The sequence below is a fragment of the Babylonia areolata genome, chromosome 21 (genome assembly GCF_041734735.1).
Source record: "Babylonia areolata isolate BAREFJ2019XMU chromosome 21, ASM4173473v1, whole genome shotgun sequence".
Classification (NCBI taxonomy): domain Eukaryota; kingdom Metazoa; phylum Mollusca; class Gastropoda; order Neogastropoda; family Buccinidae; genus Babylonia; species Babylonia areolata.
The window spans coordinates 20,282,674-20,302,673 of NC_134896.1; the positions used below are offsets into that span (position 1 = coordinate 20,282,674).

Here is a 20,000-nt window from a genome sequence, read left to right on the forward strand (position 1 = left end):
TCCCAGCAGAACGATGCTGGCGGAGAGTTCCACGAAATGATGGCTTTGGGGAAGAAACTGTATTCATTGAGTTTTTAGTTTAGTCTTCACTGGGTTGTACGCATTTCCACATTAAGTGATATTCGATGGATAACACACACACACACACACACACTGATTTGTGTAGCAGGAGATGCGTTAGTATTTCGGGGAGTGCACCGTTTGTATGTAAAAGGTCCCACATAGCCTTTTACGACCATCGGGATAGTGAATTTGTATCTACTGTGTCCAGGGCTCGAAGAAGGGACCCTATGCTCTAGCTCCTTCCGCCGTTTCAACCTTTTCCAACCGAAGTCAGGAACCCAATTCACATCTCAAATGAGTTTTTTATGGAGTCTCCCGTCGGACCGAGTCTCCCGTAGGCAGGCAGGCTTATCTGTCGGTGTGTGTCCTCAAAATTTTAATGGGAGAAGAGGCCGATTCTGGATGCGCAGCACTTCCCACAGGAGTTGCAAGGGAAAACATCTCCAGAAGTTGAGCCCTGCTTCCTTCGCTCACGCTTCTCCTTAATGGCCAGCGTTCTCTTGTTTTCAAACGTCTTTATGCCACTAGAGCACAGCATCCTCCAGCGAGAGCGGTCAAGGGCATCAATTTCCCAGGAAGCGATGTCTATGTCACAGGCTTTGAGGTTTGTCTTCAAGGTGTCCTTGAAGCGCTTGCAGGGTCTTCCAAGTTCCTTCAGCTGGCCAAACAAGAGCATCTTCACATCTCAGATGAGTGGAATGAGGAAAATGGCAGGACATTAGTGTCTTTCCCAAGGACACCATATCATACCGAAACGGGCCTCGAACCATGATCACTGGTGAACTCACTGGAGTAGAAGTCCAACCGACGCTAAGCCGACTCTGCTTCGGCGCGGCGCTCCCTGTGGTGCAACAGAGCTGTGGGGAGTAATCTGAGAGAAGTATGCCCACTACTTCTACTTCTGTTGTTGCCGTCGCAGCTACTATTTCGCTCATACTTCTTCCCGACAAAGAATAAACAAACAAACAAACAAAAAACTTTAAAAAAAAAAACTTGGCATGATGGCATAAAACTGCTGCTAGCCAACTATTGCTTGTAAAATTGAAGACTACTACCACTACTACTACAACTACTACTGCGACTTCTACTACCACCACCACTACTACGACCACTGATGTTGCTGCCACTGCTACGACTACTACTTCCTGAGGACAACTGCTATTACTATGTTTTCTTGCTGCTGCTGTTGTGTTAGTACTATCAAAATGTCTGTTAATCTCTGTTGCAGTTGAACACCGTGCGGAGCAAAGGCAGCAGCGAGAGAAAGATTTACAGGCCCTGGCGTTGCGGGCCTTTGGTTCCCCTGGCAACGTGGGGCGCGCCATTTTGCCGCCTGTGTGATGATGTCATTCCGTGATGACGTCATGTCGCAGACGACATGATGATGTGTCATCCGATGTTCAAGTTCCACGGCGGGGTTGGCCACATCAATCCTCGTGATCATCCAGTGCACTGATGAAAAGCAGAGAAACGCTTTTACCATTCTAACATGAAAAACACGTTCCCAAAGAAATCGATGTTAACGATTGTGTCATTCCACTGAACACAGAACACTCAATTTTAAACTGAAGGCGCGGACTCTCTCTCTCTCTCTTGATGTGTGTGTGTGTGTGTGTGTGTGTGTGTGTGTGTGTGTTTTCTCTAGTCTCAACACTCTCAGAAAGGGTGCAGATGCGGGAGGGTTCCTTCATATGTAAAACGTCTCAATCTCATTCGCTAATTTGCTCTGTAACTGTGCCGTGTGTGATTTGAACTTGTTATAATCATCTTTCATGTAATGACTGTTCCCATTTTTATGTTAAAATTAATTATTTTTGTACTTAGTTTCATGTGAAGTTATACGATACAAAAGAATAAGGAATATCAAGAAAATAACTTTTTGAAAAAAAAAAAAAAATCATGCTTTGTTTTGATTGGAAGTTAACATACCTTAACACTGATAAGGCATCTCCTTTATCAGTACTTTGTTCGAACGGAATTTCATCAATATTCTATCCACGAATACTTCGTTAAACACCAACATTATTTCATCGGGGGATATCATGGTTACTGAGGAACATCCTCGAAATCGTTTGTTAATTTGATATTTTGTTTCAATGGGAAGTTATAGTTTCTAAAGAAAATGATTCCGAATACTTTGTTAAATTCACGTATGATTTAAACCGGAAGTAAGATGAGATGATAAGAAAAGGATTAAACTGTCACGTGACCTACGTTAACACCTGGTCATGGTTGTTTGGGCGTAATGTTCGGCTTTCTTTCTTTTCTTCTTCCTTTCTTTTTTTTTTTTATAAATTTTTTTATACGACCCCCCCCCCCCTTCCCCCCTTCCCCCAACCCATTGCTATCGAATTACTCCACAAGGGCCGAGAATGTGCAGGAAGGTGGATTTTTTCGGGTGAATAATTATACCGTCACAAATATATGTGTTGTTAAAGTTCGTATAGAAAACCTATTATGTTTATGTTTTTTTTGTTGTTGTTGTTGTTGTTGTTTTGTGGTGGTGGTGGGGGGTTAGGAGGGTGAGGAAGAAGATGCGAGTGCTATTTACAACGATCATTTTGGTTTGTGTTTTTTCGGCCGGCGCCAATTAAGAGTTGCCCAGATATAATTTATGGAAAGCTGTAAATTTGATGCGTTGTTTGGTTACACGTGTAGTTATGATGCTTGCATTATACTCGTCTGCAAGTGATGGTGTTCGTTGTTACCTTGCAGATTTATTATGTCCTGATGCTGCCCTTTCAGAGAATTACTGAACGCACTAAAGAGGGTTTGCAGAGGGTAGAGAAACGTATAACAGTGTTCTCTCTCTCTCTCTCTCTCTCTCTCTCCTTTGTCTTTCTGTCACAGTGCAGGCCTCTGTGTGTGTGTGTGTGTGTGTGTGTGTGTGTCTGTGTGTGTCTGTGTGCACGCGCGTGTGTGCTTGCGTGCGTGCGCACGTACATGTGTTCGTGCATGCGCAGGCATGTGATGTGTGTGTGTGTGTGTGCGTGTGCGTGTGCGTTTGCTCGCGCGCGCGTGTATGTGTATGTGTGTGTGAGCACGCGCGACCGGTGAGTGATGAATTGATTTTTTTTTTTTTTCATGTCATATCATGGAAATCCATATCGATTTGTTCGTGTCATAAGGCAACATAACGCACACTGTATAATTATATCATTTGCTGTAGCAAACAATCTTTTTTTTCCACAGCTCCCCCCCCCCCCCCCCACCCACCCATCCACCCCCTCCTTTTTTATTTTATTTTTTAGCATATCTATATCCCAGATGCCCTGTTCTGATGTATACAGTTTATTAATTTGGTTTCATGATGAGAAATTGGAACGATTGATTAAAAAACCCAAAAAAACAAACAAACTTTTTACAATAATTGTTTCAGGTATGTCTGTGTCGCTATTCTTCTCTTCTTCCTTTCTTTGTGACAGGTGAGATTTGTGTGTGTGTGTGTGTGTGTGTGTGTGTGTGTGTGTGTGTGTGTGTGTGCATAGCGCGATAGAAGACTACACTATTACAATATATATATATATATATATATATATATATATATATATATATATGTATATATATGTGTGTGTGTGTATATAAAAGAAAAAAAGAAAAAGAAAAGTAAGGAAAAACAGTTTGTTCCAGAGACTTGCACACATCGTTCTTAACCTTAACCCCTCTAAGTAAACACGATGACTTTGGTTTGAATCGGCAAAAGCGTGCAGTCTCCAGTGATCCTGATTACAAAATCAAACCAACAAAGCCTTACTTGTTGTATTGTTCACATAGAATGTATCACGAGCGGTAGAAAGTATACATATCGTATTCTGTCAAAACCAGTGTCATGATTCTGAGTATGAATGGAATCGGAGTAACTTTTACTGAGTCACCATGCCATTAAAATTGTGTCCCCCATCGTGTCCACGGTATTCGGAGAGTCCAAGCTACAGCTGTATTGTGGCTTTCATGCTGCAAGACATGTGCATTTTTATTTTCTCGTAAACCTTAAATATCATACGCAATCCTCACATTGCAGCTGATATTTAGACCACACACACACACACACGCGCGCGCGCGCCCGCGCGATAGATCTCGCAGGCGGACAACGCAACAACCATTATGCAACATCGATACTTCGTTCTGTTGACACCTCACGTTACATGTTCATGGTTGAAAATAAATTCTGAGACACAATATCAGGTTTGTGTGTGTGTGTGTGTGTGTGTGTGTGTGTTTAAATCTCGTTGAAAAATGATTTGTACCTTTAAAGTATGTGTTTTTCTGAAGCTTTCTTTTTTTCTTTTTCTTTTTTCTTTTTTTTTTCGGCTGTCATTTTCCCTTCAGTAAAATTATTTAACTCATTTTAATTTTATTTCATCTCAGTTTATTTTAGGTAATCAAAACCGAAAGCTTTCTGAATCCTCACAGCAAATGGCAATTAAGTGTAGCATTGTGGAATACTTGACTTTGTGTTATGGTGATTGATGCAGAAAAAAAACTATCATGGAGTATTGAACAGAGAATGGAGAGCGACAGGAGTCTCCCTTCCCCGCCCCCCCCCCCCCCCCCTCTGTGTGTGTGTGTGTGTGTGTGTGTGTGTGTGTGTGTGTGTGTGTGTGTGTGTGTGCGTGCGCGCGCGCGCGCGCGCGCACGGATGAACGTTTGTATTTGTTTCGTTTGCTAAGTATGCAGCATATTCTGGCTCATATTGGTGTGTTCACATTTCCATAACTCGTCGAAAGATAACATGGATCACGAGATCTATAACGTATACCCACGTATCTCATCATTCGCAAGCGTTTAACACACTTGGGGTGGGGGTGGGGGCGGGGAGGGGGGAGGAGGATAAGGCAGATCTAAACCTCTGCCACCAGACCTGCAAACGCTGCCGGGAATAATGCCTTCACCACTCGGCCATCGGCACTCGTCAGATTGGTTTTGAACACATAGAACCTAAAAAGCAGTGAATGATGAAATAATTGCGGCACACACAAAAAAAAGAGAGAAAAAAGTACACATAAAACACGCGCCCACAAACGCCCACACACCCACAAAGATATTCAGACACACACACACACACACACACACACACACACATTCAACGCTTTGCCCTTAACAACAAGCAATAAACATCGCCAAGCCTCCGTATCCAAGGAAGTAGCCAAATCACGACTGTGTGGTGCCGTTTGGTGTGACTATTGGGCGAAACACAGAGAGAAACCGTGATCAGCAAATAATCAATCAATGAGTGAGGGGTGGGGTGTAGGGATGGGGTTGGGGAGGGTGGGGGGGGGGAGGGTGGAGAAAGAGGATAGGAGAGAGATGGGAGATATAGAAAACGATGGGAGAGAATGGAGTGGTGACAAAAAAAAAAGCGAAGGGGGCGTGGGGGGCCGGGAGAGGGGGGGGTGAGGGGGGGGGGCGGGAACTAAGAGACGGGAGGGTGGATGAGGGGGGGGGGGGGGGGAGTGAGAGAGTCAGTGGGGAAAAAGGCGGAGTAAGAGAGCGAAGGAGTAAGGAAAGAGGAGAAAATATGGGGGAAAGAAATGGTTGGAACAATAGAGATTATACATAGGGTTACAGAAACAAGAACATACCCAGCATGCACACCTCCGAAAACGGAGTATGGCTGCCTACATGGCGGGGTAAAAACGGTCATACACGTCAGTAAAAGCCCACTCGTGTCCATGCGAGTGAACGTGGGAGCTGCAGCCCACGAACGAAGAAGAATAAGAAGTGACTGACAATGCAGTTTATAATTGGTCAGGACTGGATTTCTCTTTCTGGAGATGGTGAGGACGCGACATTTGTCAACATTAACGAAAGTTCATCTGCCATGTTCACTCCCATTCTTCGAGAGTTCTCAGGTCTCCCTGCAACGGGTGCGAGTCTAGGCACAGCTGGTGTGCTGGTAGAATATGGCGTCATCAGTAAAAAGGTGAACCCGGGCTTTGGTGCTTTTGCTCAGGTCGTTGATACATACCAGGAAGAGATTGGGGCCAAATACTGAGCCTTGGTGAACTCTTGACCAACCCGTGACTGAAGCCCCTCAACTACTGCTTCTTGGGTCCTATTCAGGAGGAAACTCCGTATCCAAAGAAAGGTGGAACCACAGACATATAGTGATAGAGCTTAAGGGGGAGGTGTTGATGGGGAACTTTGTCGAAGGCCTTTGCAAAATCGAGGATTGTGTCAGTTTGACCTCCTCTGTGAAGTTCTTTGGCAAGGTCATTGTGCTGGGTTTCGCATGAGCTGCCCTTGCTGGCAGTTGGTTAGGATTTATGTTTGTCAAAATGGGCAGTCAATGCTCCAACGTCTTTCCGCAGATGGAAGACAGGGAGATGGTGGGTAGTTTGAGGCTTCATTTCGGTCGCCTTTCTTGAAAATGGGGTGTGCAAGGTCATGTCCCTATGCATCGGGGAAGCTGAAGAAGAGGAGGAGGAGGCTGTTGAACTGAGAGGAGGGTGAGAGTTGAGGTAATCTTTGCAGCGACGATACGGAGCAGGCGGGCGGGATGCCGTGAGGACCAGACTCCTCACTGGGACTCCAGTTTCTGAAGAAGTTTCAGGACACCTGGCTGGGAGACTACGATATCGGGCATACCAGGGTAGGGACTCTCTCCAAGGTTTGGAAGGCTGACTCCGTGGCCATCGGCATTCGTCACACTGATTTTCAACACCTAGACACGAGGAGTAGTGAATAAATAAAACCTAAGCTTTCACAATAACGAATGTGTCGGTGACAGTGTCTGTTGTGTCAGCCTCTGCCTAAAATTATGTATCTTTCTTTCTTCCCTCCTCTCCCGCCCCTTCACCCCTGGCATCAGAGTCCATTGAACTATTATTATCGCTGCTCTCCCCCTTCTCTCTCAGTGCTGCGCTGCCCACCCCCATCTCTATCTCCGTCTGTCTGCCTGTCCCCCCCCCCCTACCCACTACCCCCCACCTCCCCCCGTGCCCCCCATCTCTCTCTCTCTCTAATCATGTCACTTGAAAGCCGAGTTGAAGCAGCAAATAGAGCATCAACCGACAACAAAAAGCACTCTCACAGCCCATCGACTTTGGAGACTCTAGCTGCCAGCCCTCAGTAAGCTGACCCATCAGAAACCACAGCTGTATTGACCATCACATCTGCTCAATGTGTTAACATTGATCTGCAGTCACTATAGAAGGAAGCCGGAGAAAGGACGCACACAGGAACGAGCAGAGTGCAAGCTCGCGCGTGCACCGGGCATACACACACACACACACACACCGGCACGCGTGGCGGCGAGCACACGTACCCACACCCACACCAACCAACCCACCCACACACACACACACGAGAGAGAGAGAGAGAGAGAGAGAGAGAGAGAGAGATTTATTCTTTGACAACAGATTTTGAAGTGGCACATCGTGGGGTCCACAATTTTTACCTACATGGCATTAGCGTTTACTGACTTAGTGAGTAAAGTGGCAGATATGATGGTTTATGAGTTCCGGACAAACGACGCTCACCCGGCTGCCAATACAGAGAGTCGGTGAGAGTCTGGGTTCGAATCCCGGGCGCTCTCGTCCTTTCTCCCAAGTTTCGAGTCAGTTGACTGGAAAATCAAACTGAGCGTCTGGTCATTCGGATGAAACGACGAACCGAGGTCCCGACGGAGTGCAGAATGCACTTGGCGGACACCCGGTGAAAAGGAACCCATAGCAACGAGAATGTTGTCCTCTGGCAAAATTCTAAACGGCGAAACCCACTGAAATAGGTACACAACTCTTTTTGCATGCACACATGCGTTGTCGCTGACTGAGGCCTGACTAAGAGCGTCACAGTCAGTTGGGTTATACTGCTGACGGTCACTAGAATCTCAGGCCTAGCAGATGTGGTGTAGCATGGATGGATTTGTCCGAACGAAGTGACGCCTCCGTCCTTGAAAAACTGAACTGCCAGTCAATGAAACTTAATGACTTTGGCACAACGGAGTTATCGTCATCATCAGTGAGTTCAGTTTGTCCCTATCTCAGTATGACGGCCGGTGAGTCAGTCGGTGAGTCGGTGTGTATCAGATGAACTGGCCCAAATAACTGTTCCTGTATCATAAGTGAACCAGAGAAAACAACAACAACAACAACAACAACAACAACAACAAAAGAAGAAGAAGAAGAAGAAAGTGCGCTCTCCACGGACGAATAAACGTCCGTGCCGCTCCCTCTGCATCACTTGCACTGTTTGGGAAATGTTCGGCAAATCATTTCTTAGAAAAACAAGGGACTCTACTCGCAATTAAGCCATCATAACCAGCATGGTGACTGGGAAAAGCTGCTGTTCTAAATTCTGATTCTGTTACTAATACTGGTTTCCATATAGCTTTCACAATGACGACGATCAGGCAGTTTACATGTGACGATCTTTTCAAATTCAACAACGTGTAAGTGACGTTAAGTAAAATAGGTGCTGTGCAGATGAGCTTTGGTTTAGAAATTGAAAACAGTCGGTGTTTACAGCAATGAGCTAGAAATGACAGTAGGCTACTGTTTTTGCCACACTTATGCAGACATACCACCAAATGGAGAGATCAGTCCATTAATGTTTGATGTAAGATTTATAGACTAATTTCTATAGTGTTTTCAAGGCGTGGACGTTCACTCTGCCAGCCAGACAGAGGAGTGGAGGGGAAGAAATGTGGATATTATAGCAGGTGGATTTTAGTATCTTAAAGGTCGGGGCCTGTTTTTAAGTAAATTATCGTGCATAATTGAACCGATATTATCATTAGTAGATGTTGGATATGATGTTCTGTCGTTTTCAACTCTCTTTTGAAGGTTTTTATTGTTAATTTTGATATATGCGGTCGTTTCTGATATTTTTGTTTGGAACCAGATAGGTCAGAATTAAGGATACTATTACTAAAAAGTAAAGATCTATATATACCTCTGGATACAACGAGGGTTGGGACAAATAAATAGAGCTCTAGAGAAAGAGAAAGTGTGTGTGTGTGTGTGTGTGTGTGTGTGTGTGGACTTCTCCACCAGTACATGTATCATCAGTCATATTACTATTAGTGGACCATTTGGAAGTGATTTATATCGAGTAGTGCTAGTGATAAAACCACTTAAAACAGCTCTCATTTCCTTGTCTGTGATTATGAGGACTGAGGGATAGTTCTTTCTGTGTCAATTGTTAAGGATGTACAGCCACAACTCACATTTGATACTTTGAAAAGTTAGATATGTATATTACATTATATCTGAGTAAGGGATAGAGAGAGAGAACTGTGCTTGTGTGCACTTTCATGTAGACATACACAGGTGGTATGGTTGAGTCTGACAAATGTATGTGAATGTATAGTATACTGTAGTTTTTGTTTTTAAATTCAGTTTTACAATTTCAAGGCACATTGTGATTGTCTATTATCTCTTGCACAGTTATTAGATCTGTTGCTATGATTAGTATGAGTCACAGAAAAGGTTTCAAGTGAAAATTTTGGAAAGAGTTTAATACATTTGAATTCCATCTCTATATTCTTCCTCAGTCTGTGTGTGTGTGTGTGTGTGTGTGTGTGCTCTGTGTGTGTGCATGCACATACATGTGTGTGTGCTTGTGTGTGTGCATGCATATGTGTGTGTGTATGTGTGTGTGTGTGTGTGTGTGTGTGTGTGTGTGTGTGTGGTTACATGTGTGAATTATATTGTTTTCAATTATTGTAAATAATTTGAAGTGGCCATTCACATAATGACAGTTAATAAATTTTATGCACAATTATACATGTATAACAGATAATTTAGATGAATTATAATTTAGATATTATATCTATACGTATACATGTGGGGGGAGAGGGGGGGGGGGGGTGCAGATTATGTATGTTTTTTGTTTGTTTGTTTATTTGATTTTTGTTCCATAATAAAATTTATACTTCTTACATTAATACTAACAACAGCTTTTGTACACACACACACACACACACACACACACACACACACACATATATATATATATGTAAAGTGCTTTTAACTCTAAGAAGAAGCACTGAATAAATGTTGTTTTTTTAAGGTCTCATCATTAAATATATCATGCACATTTTACCATAAGCCAACTTTTTTTTCTTCCACTGTTCCAGGAACTTGGACCCTCTGACAGAAACTGTATCCTTTACCAATATCAATTGCTTGACAAGCAGTATTTACTACACAGTGATTTGAGTAAACCAAAACTAAGGCCCATGAGTATGATGGCATACTTATACATAGGACTAGCGAGATATATCCCCTTAAATCTAACCACTTCTTAAACTGGTATAAACAGGGCTTCAGATACTGAATACTTTTACCCTGTGGGATGTCGCCGCCTTGGAACCATGGTTTGAGTGTGCAAGCCAGGTGCTGGACCATCAGTTCATGCTTAGCTTGTCTGGTGATCAGTCACTTACTTCACAGCATGTGTCATTCTGCTGATTGTGTTAGTTTTTATTTGCAGTCTTCATGTGATTCGTTTCAGTTTTAAATCCCTGTTGAGATGTCCCTGATGCTTTAAAAATGGAAAGACGCACTGCATGGTCATTGAGTAGGTCCCTGGGGCACTACTAAAAAAAAAAAAAAAAAAAAAAAAAAAAATCCAGAATGAACACATAGGAAGAGCAAAAGTAGTGTATTGGAGTTTCAGTCTGCATTGTATATGTTTAGCATTTGATAAAAATGTCCAGGATTAAATATAAAGTGACCTGTTGAGTCTGGAGATAGTGAGTAACCCCCAAGAATTATGGTGAAAGAGTTTCTGGGACCCCTTAGATTATTTATTTATTTATTTATTTAAGTTATTAGATGCCCTGATAAAGCACAACTGTGACCACACAATAGTAAAAAGTATATCATCACCATCTGTTTTAGGGAAAAGCTTAATTGTCTCATCCAGGCAAGTGCTAGTTAAGCCACATGACAAAATGGTGGATATTGTACTTGGCCAACTGATAAGAATACTTTGGTATGTGAGAGCACATGTGTCAATCCACATTCATTTTCCTTCAGAAAAACATATACTTTCTTTCTGTATTTCTTACAGTTTTTGTGCTAGAATTTTTTAATGTTTATTACCCTTGAATCCTCAAATTCCCTGGCAGTGGGGAGAGCATTTTATTTATTTATTTATTTATTTTCCTTTTTTTCTTTTTCTTTTTTTATAACAAAAATGTCTTGCACTGAATGGGTTAAAAAAAATGTTCTGCCCCATTTCCAGTTTATATCATTATTTATATATTATCTGTTCTGTCAGTATACCTGAATTGTCATTCCTGAACTGTCCTCAGTATGGTCTGCCATTCTACATGCAGTACCTGGCCCACTGGCCAGAATATTTCCAGGTGGCAGAGTCACCAAGCGGGGAGATCATGGGATACAGTAAGTCTGAGTTTGAGCAAGAATGTTTCCTTGGATTAACTTTTTTATTGTGCATGATTTTTAACCACTTTAGAAATTCATATTTCATAACCTGTATTTAAATGTTAGCTGCTAAAAAGGATTTTATTTCCCATTAAACTGTCACAAAACAAAACAAAAACAACAACAACAACAAAGAACCAAAAAACACAAAGTTATTTCATGTGTTAAATGCTAAGTAATTTCTCATCAAAACACCTTTTCAACTGCTGAAGACTTATTCAGTTATTGTTTGATTTTAAGCATTTCATGATGCAATATTCAAAGTAATTTTATAAAACAGGATTATTGATATGACTCAGTGATGATTTTTGAAGTCATTTTGAGCTTTGAATAAAGTACGAGAAGGAAGGAATCTGTCTCTCTGTCAAATGTCCATGTCTGCCTCAGTGCCCTTCTCTCTCGCTCCAAGTCTTTCTGTATGCAGAGAAGAAAGAATACATAATGAAATTAAAAAGATGTTGAATTTGTGAACATTTACATGTCAAGTGGACAGAAGGGACTTTCGAAGTCGAAGTCGAAATATTTTAATTGTCAGACCACAGGTCCATAACAGTGGAGCTCACAAGGACAAACAGAATTAATACAGGGAAATGAATATTAGGACAATCATTGAAGTACATGGGCATCGATAACGATTCGAGAGCATTTGCTCGTAACGAAAACACCTTGAATACAAATTTGCATATTCTGACACTCAGTCTCTCACTCGCACAAGATAACAACATGGACATCTTAAAAGCACTTGGATGTTTGTGAAATTTAGCAGGAATAAACTGGGAACGCAGAGAACAGTACTTAGGGCAGACCAAGAGAAAATGCATTTCGGTTTCTGGAGTGTCATCACAAAAAGGACAATTCCTACTTTGCCCATCATAATCGAACTGCAGAAAGTGTGAGCGCAAGTTGAACATTCCAATTCTAAACCGTGCAAAAACACGGTGCATATTTATACATTTGACATTGTTCAAGTAAGGTTTAACTTAGAGTGTCAGGGACTGATTATAAATTGAATATACATTATGAAAAGCGTGAGACTGGAGAACTAAATGCCAGTCTTGAGTAAAGCAATCAACCACACGCTGCTTAAATTCAATCATAAACATTTTGACATTACCAATTGACTGAGCCTCCCAAACAACACCAAATCCAAATTTATATGAAACATTTCTCACAGAGCAAGCCCAAGTACAATAATTATGACTTTGTAATGATAGCATTATATTATAAGCTTTCTTAGGGAAACGGTCATTATCCATAAAGACAACATCAAGCCCAAATTTAATGCACTTGGAGTAGGTGGTCACATACAGGGGATAGCGACCAAGTTCACCGTAAATCAAGTGTCTTGGTGCTCTCTGACTCACGCCCAAAAGACACTTCATTGCAGACAGGTGCACCCTTTCAATGCACTCTTGATTTCCAGTCAAACCCCAAACTTCTGCTCTGTATGTCAAAATTGGTTTGATTTGCATGTCAAATAGTTTGAAAAAAGATTTGCATGTCAAATAGTTTGAAAAAAATACCTGGGAAGTGTTCACCAATAGACCAAAGCATTTTAAAGATAGCTGCACATCCCTGTGTGTGTGTGTGTGTGTGTGTGCGTGCGTGCGCGCGCACATGCCTGTGTGTTTCAATCATTAATAAGTCATTGAATTTGTGAACATGATACATGTATGTTTATATATGTGATTGTGTTTGTATGTATGTGTGTGTGTAAGTGTGGGCATGCATATGCACATGCTCAAACACTTTCCTGCATGCATATATTCATGTGTGCACAAGTCAGTTGTCTGTTTCCATACACCTGTGTTGCAGTAATGGGGAAGGCAGAGGGACAGGGAGAGAACTGGCACGGGCATGTGACAGCGCTGAGCGTGGCCAACGACTATCGGCGGCTGGGTCTGGCTGCCACCCTCATGCACAGCCTGGAGGAAATCTCTGAAAAGTGAGTGAAACAACACTACACACACTGAGACAGTGGACAGTTTCAGATTCAGTAGCTCAAGGAGGCGTCACTGCGTTTGGACAAATCCATATACGCTACACCACATCTGCCAAGCAGATGCCTGACCAGCAGCGTAACCCAACGCGCTTAGTCAGGCCTTGAGGAGAGAAAAAAAAAGGACAAAAAAATTAAAAAGGCAAAAAAAAAGAAAAAAAAGAAGAAGGTGAATAGATAATAGATAAGCTTACATAAATAAATAAATAAAGAATAATTATAATATAAAAAAAAAAGATAGTAGTAATAATAATAATAATAAATAAATAAATAAATAAGACAACAATGATGATAAATAAGCAAATAAATGTAAAACATGAAGACACACATTCAGACGTACACCCACACATGCATAACAGATATGCACCAAACATGCAGTTTCACAGATATAGACAGTGGACAGTTTGGAGCTGGAAAAAAAGACATGGGTTGAATGAAAAAAAAAATTAAAAACAAACAAACAAACAAACAAAAATTCACCCCTGGACAGTTTGGTGATGGGAAAAAACCAGCACGTTTGTTTTGTGAAATGGCACTGCATTCAGTAGACAGTCTGGAGATGGAAGAACTATGCATATATGCAGACAACAGGGACAGTTTAGAGATGGAATAAAAGACACCTGTGCTGACAACGCTGAAATGTATGTCACTGACTGAGGTGAATTTCACACCAAAAGGAATCCCTGCTGCATACTCATATTGAACTGTTTTTCTGTAATGAAACCTACAGAAACTTTGCTTTTGATGATCAGTTTGTTATGTTTGTGTATCATTATTAGCAGAATGTCTATTAATTTGTTAATAACCTGGTTAATCCTTTCTTGGTTTATCCTTATTTATCCACAGATGCTGAATGTTTTGGCTTAAAAGGACAAAAAAATCAAACACAGGGCAAATGCACATTCACAGAAGCACTCACATCTGAACAACGCGCACACAGAAAAAAATGATTAGACATTAGTTTACAGAATGAGCAAACCTACTGAAGAGAAGTGTTAAAACAAAATAAAATTGTGTACCAACTGAAACGTGCAGACTTCTGTTTTTTGTCCCCAGTACCGGTTGTGTGTGTGTGTGTGTGTGTTGTTCGTGTTGCGTGTGGTGTGGTGTGGTGTGGTGTGGTGTGTGTGTGAAAGAGAGAGAAGCTGGGTATGTATTAAAACACATGTTTGTTTTTCACATTCTTGCAGTTATTGTTGCATGCATAGTTGGGAAGACGCAGACTGATGATTTTTTTTTTTTTATATTTAATTGGTCTCCCTTATTTGTCCTTTGAAAGGTTTGGTTACAACTAGTTCAGTGCGCCGCAATAGTTTCTAGACAGTACGATCTTCACAGCTTTTTTTTTTTGTGCTGGGTTGTTTTGCAGCAAGCACTGTTTCTTCGTGGACCTGTTTGTGCGGGTGTCCAACAAAGTGGCTGTGGCCATGTATGAGAAGTTGGGCTACACGGTGTACAGGAGGGTGTTGGAGTATTACTCTGGGGAGGTGGATGAGGACGCTTTTGGTGAGTGTGGCTTGTTTTCATGTGTTTTGCATGATTTGTTGTTTCTTGAATTATTTTTTTAGTTTTGTGTTTTTTGTGTGTGTGTGTGTGTGTGTGTGTGTGTGTGTGTGAGTTTCAGTTTTAAGGAAGTGTCAAAGCATGCAGACTGATTGGACTGATCTGTGTATGCTGCACCACATCTGATACATAAAAAAAAGAAAAAAAAAAAAGAGAGAGCAGATACCTGACCTACACATAAACCCAACATGCTGCTCAGGCCTTGAGAGCCTACCCTAAATTAGTATGAAACCTTAACATTGAATGAAATGAAACGAATAAACAAAAATAAACAAATAAATACTTTAAAGTATTATAAAATGAAAGATACTCTGTGTGTGTGTGTGTGTGTGTGTGTGTGTGAATATGTGTCTGCTAATGTGAAATACAGAGAGGGTGTTATGTGTACAAACAAAAGAGAGTGAGCAAGGTATTTTTGAAATTATGATAATGAAAATTATAGTAATATATGTATATATTGGTACTCCCCTTCTAAAGTAAATTGTTGACAGGTGTGATGTTTATACTGATGCTTTTCCCAGAAACATGATGACAAAGTATGTGGAGGTGGCTCACATGTTGTTTTTGTTTGTTTGTTTGTTTATAAAAGAATCATATGTACATAGTATGGAAGAATTTTTATGCAGAAATAGGGGTCATGAAAAAGATAAAGCAAGGATGCAGATTTCCAAGATGATGAATGATGTTTGTACTATTTGACGATTGGGCAGTTGGAAAAGTATACAGCACATAAGCAGAATACATCAGAAGGCTAACACACACACACAAAAAAAAACACTCTAGGGTAGTGGGTCATTTGCACATTTTGGTTGGATATATAGATCACTTACAGAAACTTCCCCCCCTAGAATTTTGAATCGTGGCATCTGGCATGTGATTAAACAGCCCTGCATGTTTTGAAAGCTTCCTGTGGTCTTGTGAAACATGCTCATAGATCACACCCCCCTCGTCCCATCACACTTTATTATCATTACCTTTTTGAGGAAAACATCTTCTGGTGTGTGTGTGTGTGTTAGTATGTGCTTGCTCTCTTGTGCTCCAAAACAAATTGAGGTGACTGTGATGAAAACTTTAGAACTACAAGATTTGTGTATATTGGTATTATTCATTTGTGTCATTTACAATGGCAGAATCAGGAATAAAAGTGGAAATATTTTCTTGTTATCATTCAGATACAAATTTAGTGAATTTAAAACCTGTCAATGTATTGAGAAACATCAGGTACAGAGCACAACAAGACAACAAACCATAATTTATATTACACATACTTAACCATGACCCACTTGTGCAGACTCCGGTTTCCTGTTGAACTTGTTTCAATTCAGACTGATTCGTATTAATACTATTATGAATACACATGTATTAGTATACTGAATCAGTGATTGAACTGTCAATTATGAACATGTTAGTTGGGCAGTAGTTTTTGAGCCAGTTACATTTTAAATGCCTGGTTGAATGTAAAGTTTTATCTTGGAGGCTCCTTGGATGACCTCATCAAAAAGCAACCCCTGCAACAGCAGAAGAAACCCTTAGTATTCAGGTTTAAAAAAAAAAGAAATGAAAATAAAAAATAAAGTGGATCAGGCTGAGTTGTATGAAATATTGCCATATAACCTGAAGGTCAAGTTGTCTTGGGCTTGGTTCTTGGATTTTGAGCAGTTTAAGAATGGCCCAGTCTTGTAAAATTTTATAAATTGGCTCACTTCAAGGGCAAAAGAAAAAGTTTCTGTTAAAGCAGAGTTGTAAAATATTCTTTCTGGTTTTAGTTTTAAAATTGCTGATCCTAAAACAATCTTTCTGACAAAAATTGTAGTTTCTCATCCATGTGGAAGATAATGATTCAATCAAGGGGCATAACATAAGGTGGCACGTTAAATACTGTCCCTTTGATCCAGCTTGAGTTGTCAACCGTCTTTGAACATCACCCTGCAAGTGAATTGGGTGGAAAAAGGGGGCTAGAACAGTTGAAGTTAGGTATTGGTTGGCGTGGGATGGTTGGGGATTTGGGTGGAGTTTAAACAAGACAGTGAATCTATGTATGTTGACCTGTGTTTAATGATACATGTTGAGGGGAGAGAAAAAATTTAAAGAGGAGATAGTTAGGCCATTTCCCATGAATTTTTATCAAAAACCATTCTGTGATGTGCAATATTGGACCTGGTTTATACTGTATCATTACTGAGGAGATCTGTCATTCTGTAAATTTTTTAATAATTTATAAGTATAAAGCCCTGACTGCCGCTTTGGTTTATGTGTGGATCAGTTATCTGCTCAAAAAGAAAAAAAAAGAAGAAAACAGATGTGGTGTAGCATGTATGTATGGATAAGTCTGCATGCTTTGACACATTGAAACTAGAACTGAGAAGGGAAATTAGATTTTTAATATTAAAAAGATTTTTTTTATTTTTTTAAATATTTTTTTTAACTACATGAAAATCAAAACAAGACAGGTTTGTGATTGGCTGGATAAGTATGAAAAATATTGAATAGATCTGAAATGGATAAACAACGAGGCCAGGAGAACAAATGATAACCAAATAGTAAAGAGTGGTAACTCTCTTTATTCACACAACTTCAAGTCAGTGCTGCTTATGCTAGCCATTCATAAGTAAATAAAAGGTAAATTGGAACAAACCCAAACACTTCTTCAAAACACACACACACACACAAAAAAAAAAGGTGCTGGGCTTGTACTTATAATGATCATTTGACATGTGCACACAGCAGCGCTGATAGAAATTTGTTCACCTGTGTGCTAGCTGAATTAGTGGTGTAAGCAGCATTGACCTGAAGTTGTATACCTTTTGAATGGAGAGAGTTACCACTCTCTACTATTCATTAAATAGATCATTTTCAGTTTTGACTGATTCTGAGGATATGAGGAAGTTTGTCTTTGATAATCACCTTGGATATGTTTGCACCCAATACAGGAACATATTTCTCTCAGTTTGTAATTAATTTTCTCATATCTCCCGTTTGTCACACAAACTCATGATTTGATAAAATACACAGCCTTCACTGATTCACAAGACACAAATAGTCACACAAATGTATACATGTGCAAGCACACTCCAGAAGAATAACACTGCAACTACACCTTTGTGTGACAGTTTCACAAACAAGAGTAAATCATACGAACTAAGGATTGAACTTTTTTTTCAGTATTTTTTGCCACACGTTTGTATGACAGTTTTACACACTACACCTTTGTATGAGAGTTATGAGAGTTTTACGCACTACACAGTTGTATGACAGTTTTACACAGAGAGAAAATCGTAAAACTAAGGATGGAAAATTTTTTCTCAGCATTTTTTTTTCTACACCTCTGTATGACAGTAGCTTTTTGCAAGCTTTTTGACTTTGTACATTGGTATATGAACCTTATTCAAGTTATTGTTTAAAAATACATGATTCACATTGTTTTTTTTTATAATTATTATTTTTATTGTTGTTATTATTATTTGTGTCCAGGGTTGTCATTTTAATTGCATGACAACAGTTCATACTCAATTTACTGTTTGCCTATTAATTTTTGGAATAGAGAAGGGAGATAATTGATTGTTGGGGGAAAAAACCCAACTTAGTCCTTTGTGGTTGTCTCTCTTTGTTGATCCCAATAAATATTATTGTAAGGGGAAAAACAAACCAACATGTTAGTATCAGTAATCTTATCATTTATGTTATCACTAATAAATACTGTTATTATGGTTGTTGTTTCACATATAAACTTAAGTGTGTCTTCTTATTCTGTCTCTCCTGCACATTCTCTATTCTCCAGTTGAGAGAGTATTCTTTATTATTGTCTTGATGCACAAAACTGTGCTTCTGTCCCTCTCAGTGTTGAGAGAGTCTGTATGTTTAGTATACATTTCTCTGTGTGTGTGTGGGGGGGGGGGCGGGGGGGGGGGGGGGGAGTGTAAGTGTGTGTGCATATAGATGTGTGTACACATGTATATATTTTAAATATGATTAAATGCATCCTCTCTGTCCAGTCATGTTTTTCAGTGGAATATGTTATTCTGTCAAAATCACAAAGTGGAGTGGAAACCCAGTGGAAAGTGCAACTGTCTGTGATTAGCAGAGAAACCCTGAGTCCCAAGTTCCAGTCTCTCAAGAATTAGCCACACAAGGCCTTTCATGGTGGCTTGAGTATTACTGTCAGTCTTTCAGTTCAGATGATACACCAAAGTCATATCTGCAGTGTCACGCAAGTAAGACAGCCCACAGTGAGAAAAAAGTTGTTGATCACACACACACACACACACACACACACACACACACACACACAAAGAAATCTTTGGAAAAGTTTACTCTGAATCATTTGAGAAAAAAGTGATACAAAAACAAATATATGAATATATATTTCTGCATACATGAACTGATGAAGGGAAACGAAAACAGTGGTTGTGCAAGACTGTTCGCAGAACATGTGGAGCATCATTTGATATGCTTCTTTCATCTCTGTCTATGTGTATGAATGTATACACCATGTGTGTGTGTCAGTGTGTCATTGTCAGTGCGTGTGTGTGTGTGTGTGTATGTGTGTGCTATATCATCAGAGTTTCACTGTCTCTCATTTTCTTTTTTCATTGTACATAGAATGCACATGTCGCATGTGGCAGTTGAAATAGAAAAGTAGTGTTCTTGAAAAGCAGTTTTTAAACTTAAACTTTATGTAATAAAGCATCTTGTAAACATCTCCTTCCCAACCCAAAAAAACAACAAAAAATAAGCACACCAAATCAAACAAAAAACTGAATGAAAAACAAACAAAGAAACAAACACACACAAAAATAAAAATAAAAACACAAAAAAAACACACCACCAAACAAGCAAATGAGTAAATAAAAGAAAAGATAGACTCAGAAGCTAAAATCGAGTATGTGTGTGTGTGTGTGTGTGTGTGTGTCTGGGTCAGGGTCTGTGTGTATGCATGGGCCTGCATGTCATTGTGATTGTGAAAGAGAGTGGGGGGAGAG

General features: G+C 40.2%; 2 protein-coding genes across 2 annotated transcripts in view; both read left to right on the plus strand.

Moving 5' to 3' along the window:
- The window catches only part of LOC143296379 (uncharacterized), an 11,556-nt gene extending 9,306 nt beyond the window's left edge, over positions 1–2,250 (plus strand). Inside the window, exon 3 of the mRNA XM_076608259.1 lies at positions 1,292–2,250. Within this exon, the coding sequence (XP_076464374.1) occupies positions 1,292–1,404 (113 nt within the window). The 3' untranslated portion in view covers positions 1,405–2,250. The remainder of the gene's footprint in view (positions 1–1,291) is intronic.
- A 6,055-nt stretch (positions 2,251–8,305) lies between these two features.
- The window catches only part of LOC143296098 (N-alpha-acetyltransferase 20-like), a 20,793-nt gene continuing 9,098 nt past the window's right edge, over positions 8,306–20,000 (plus strand). Inside the window, exons 1-5 of the mRNA XM_076607870.1 lie at positions 8,306–8,455; positions 10,145–10,169; positions 11,327–11,417; positions 13,275–13,404; positions 14,828–14,964. Of these exons, the coding sequence (XP_076463985.1) occupies positions 8,403–8,455; positions 10,145–10,169; positions 11,327–11,417; positions 13,275–13,404; positions 14,828–14,964 (436 nt within the window). The 5' untranslated portion in view covers positions 8,306–8,402. The remainder of the gene's footprint in view (positions 8,456–10,144; positions 10,170–11,326; positions 11,418–13,274; positions 13,405–14,827; positions 14,965–20,000) is intronic.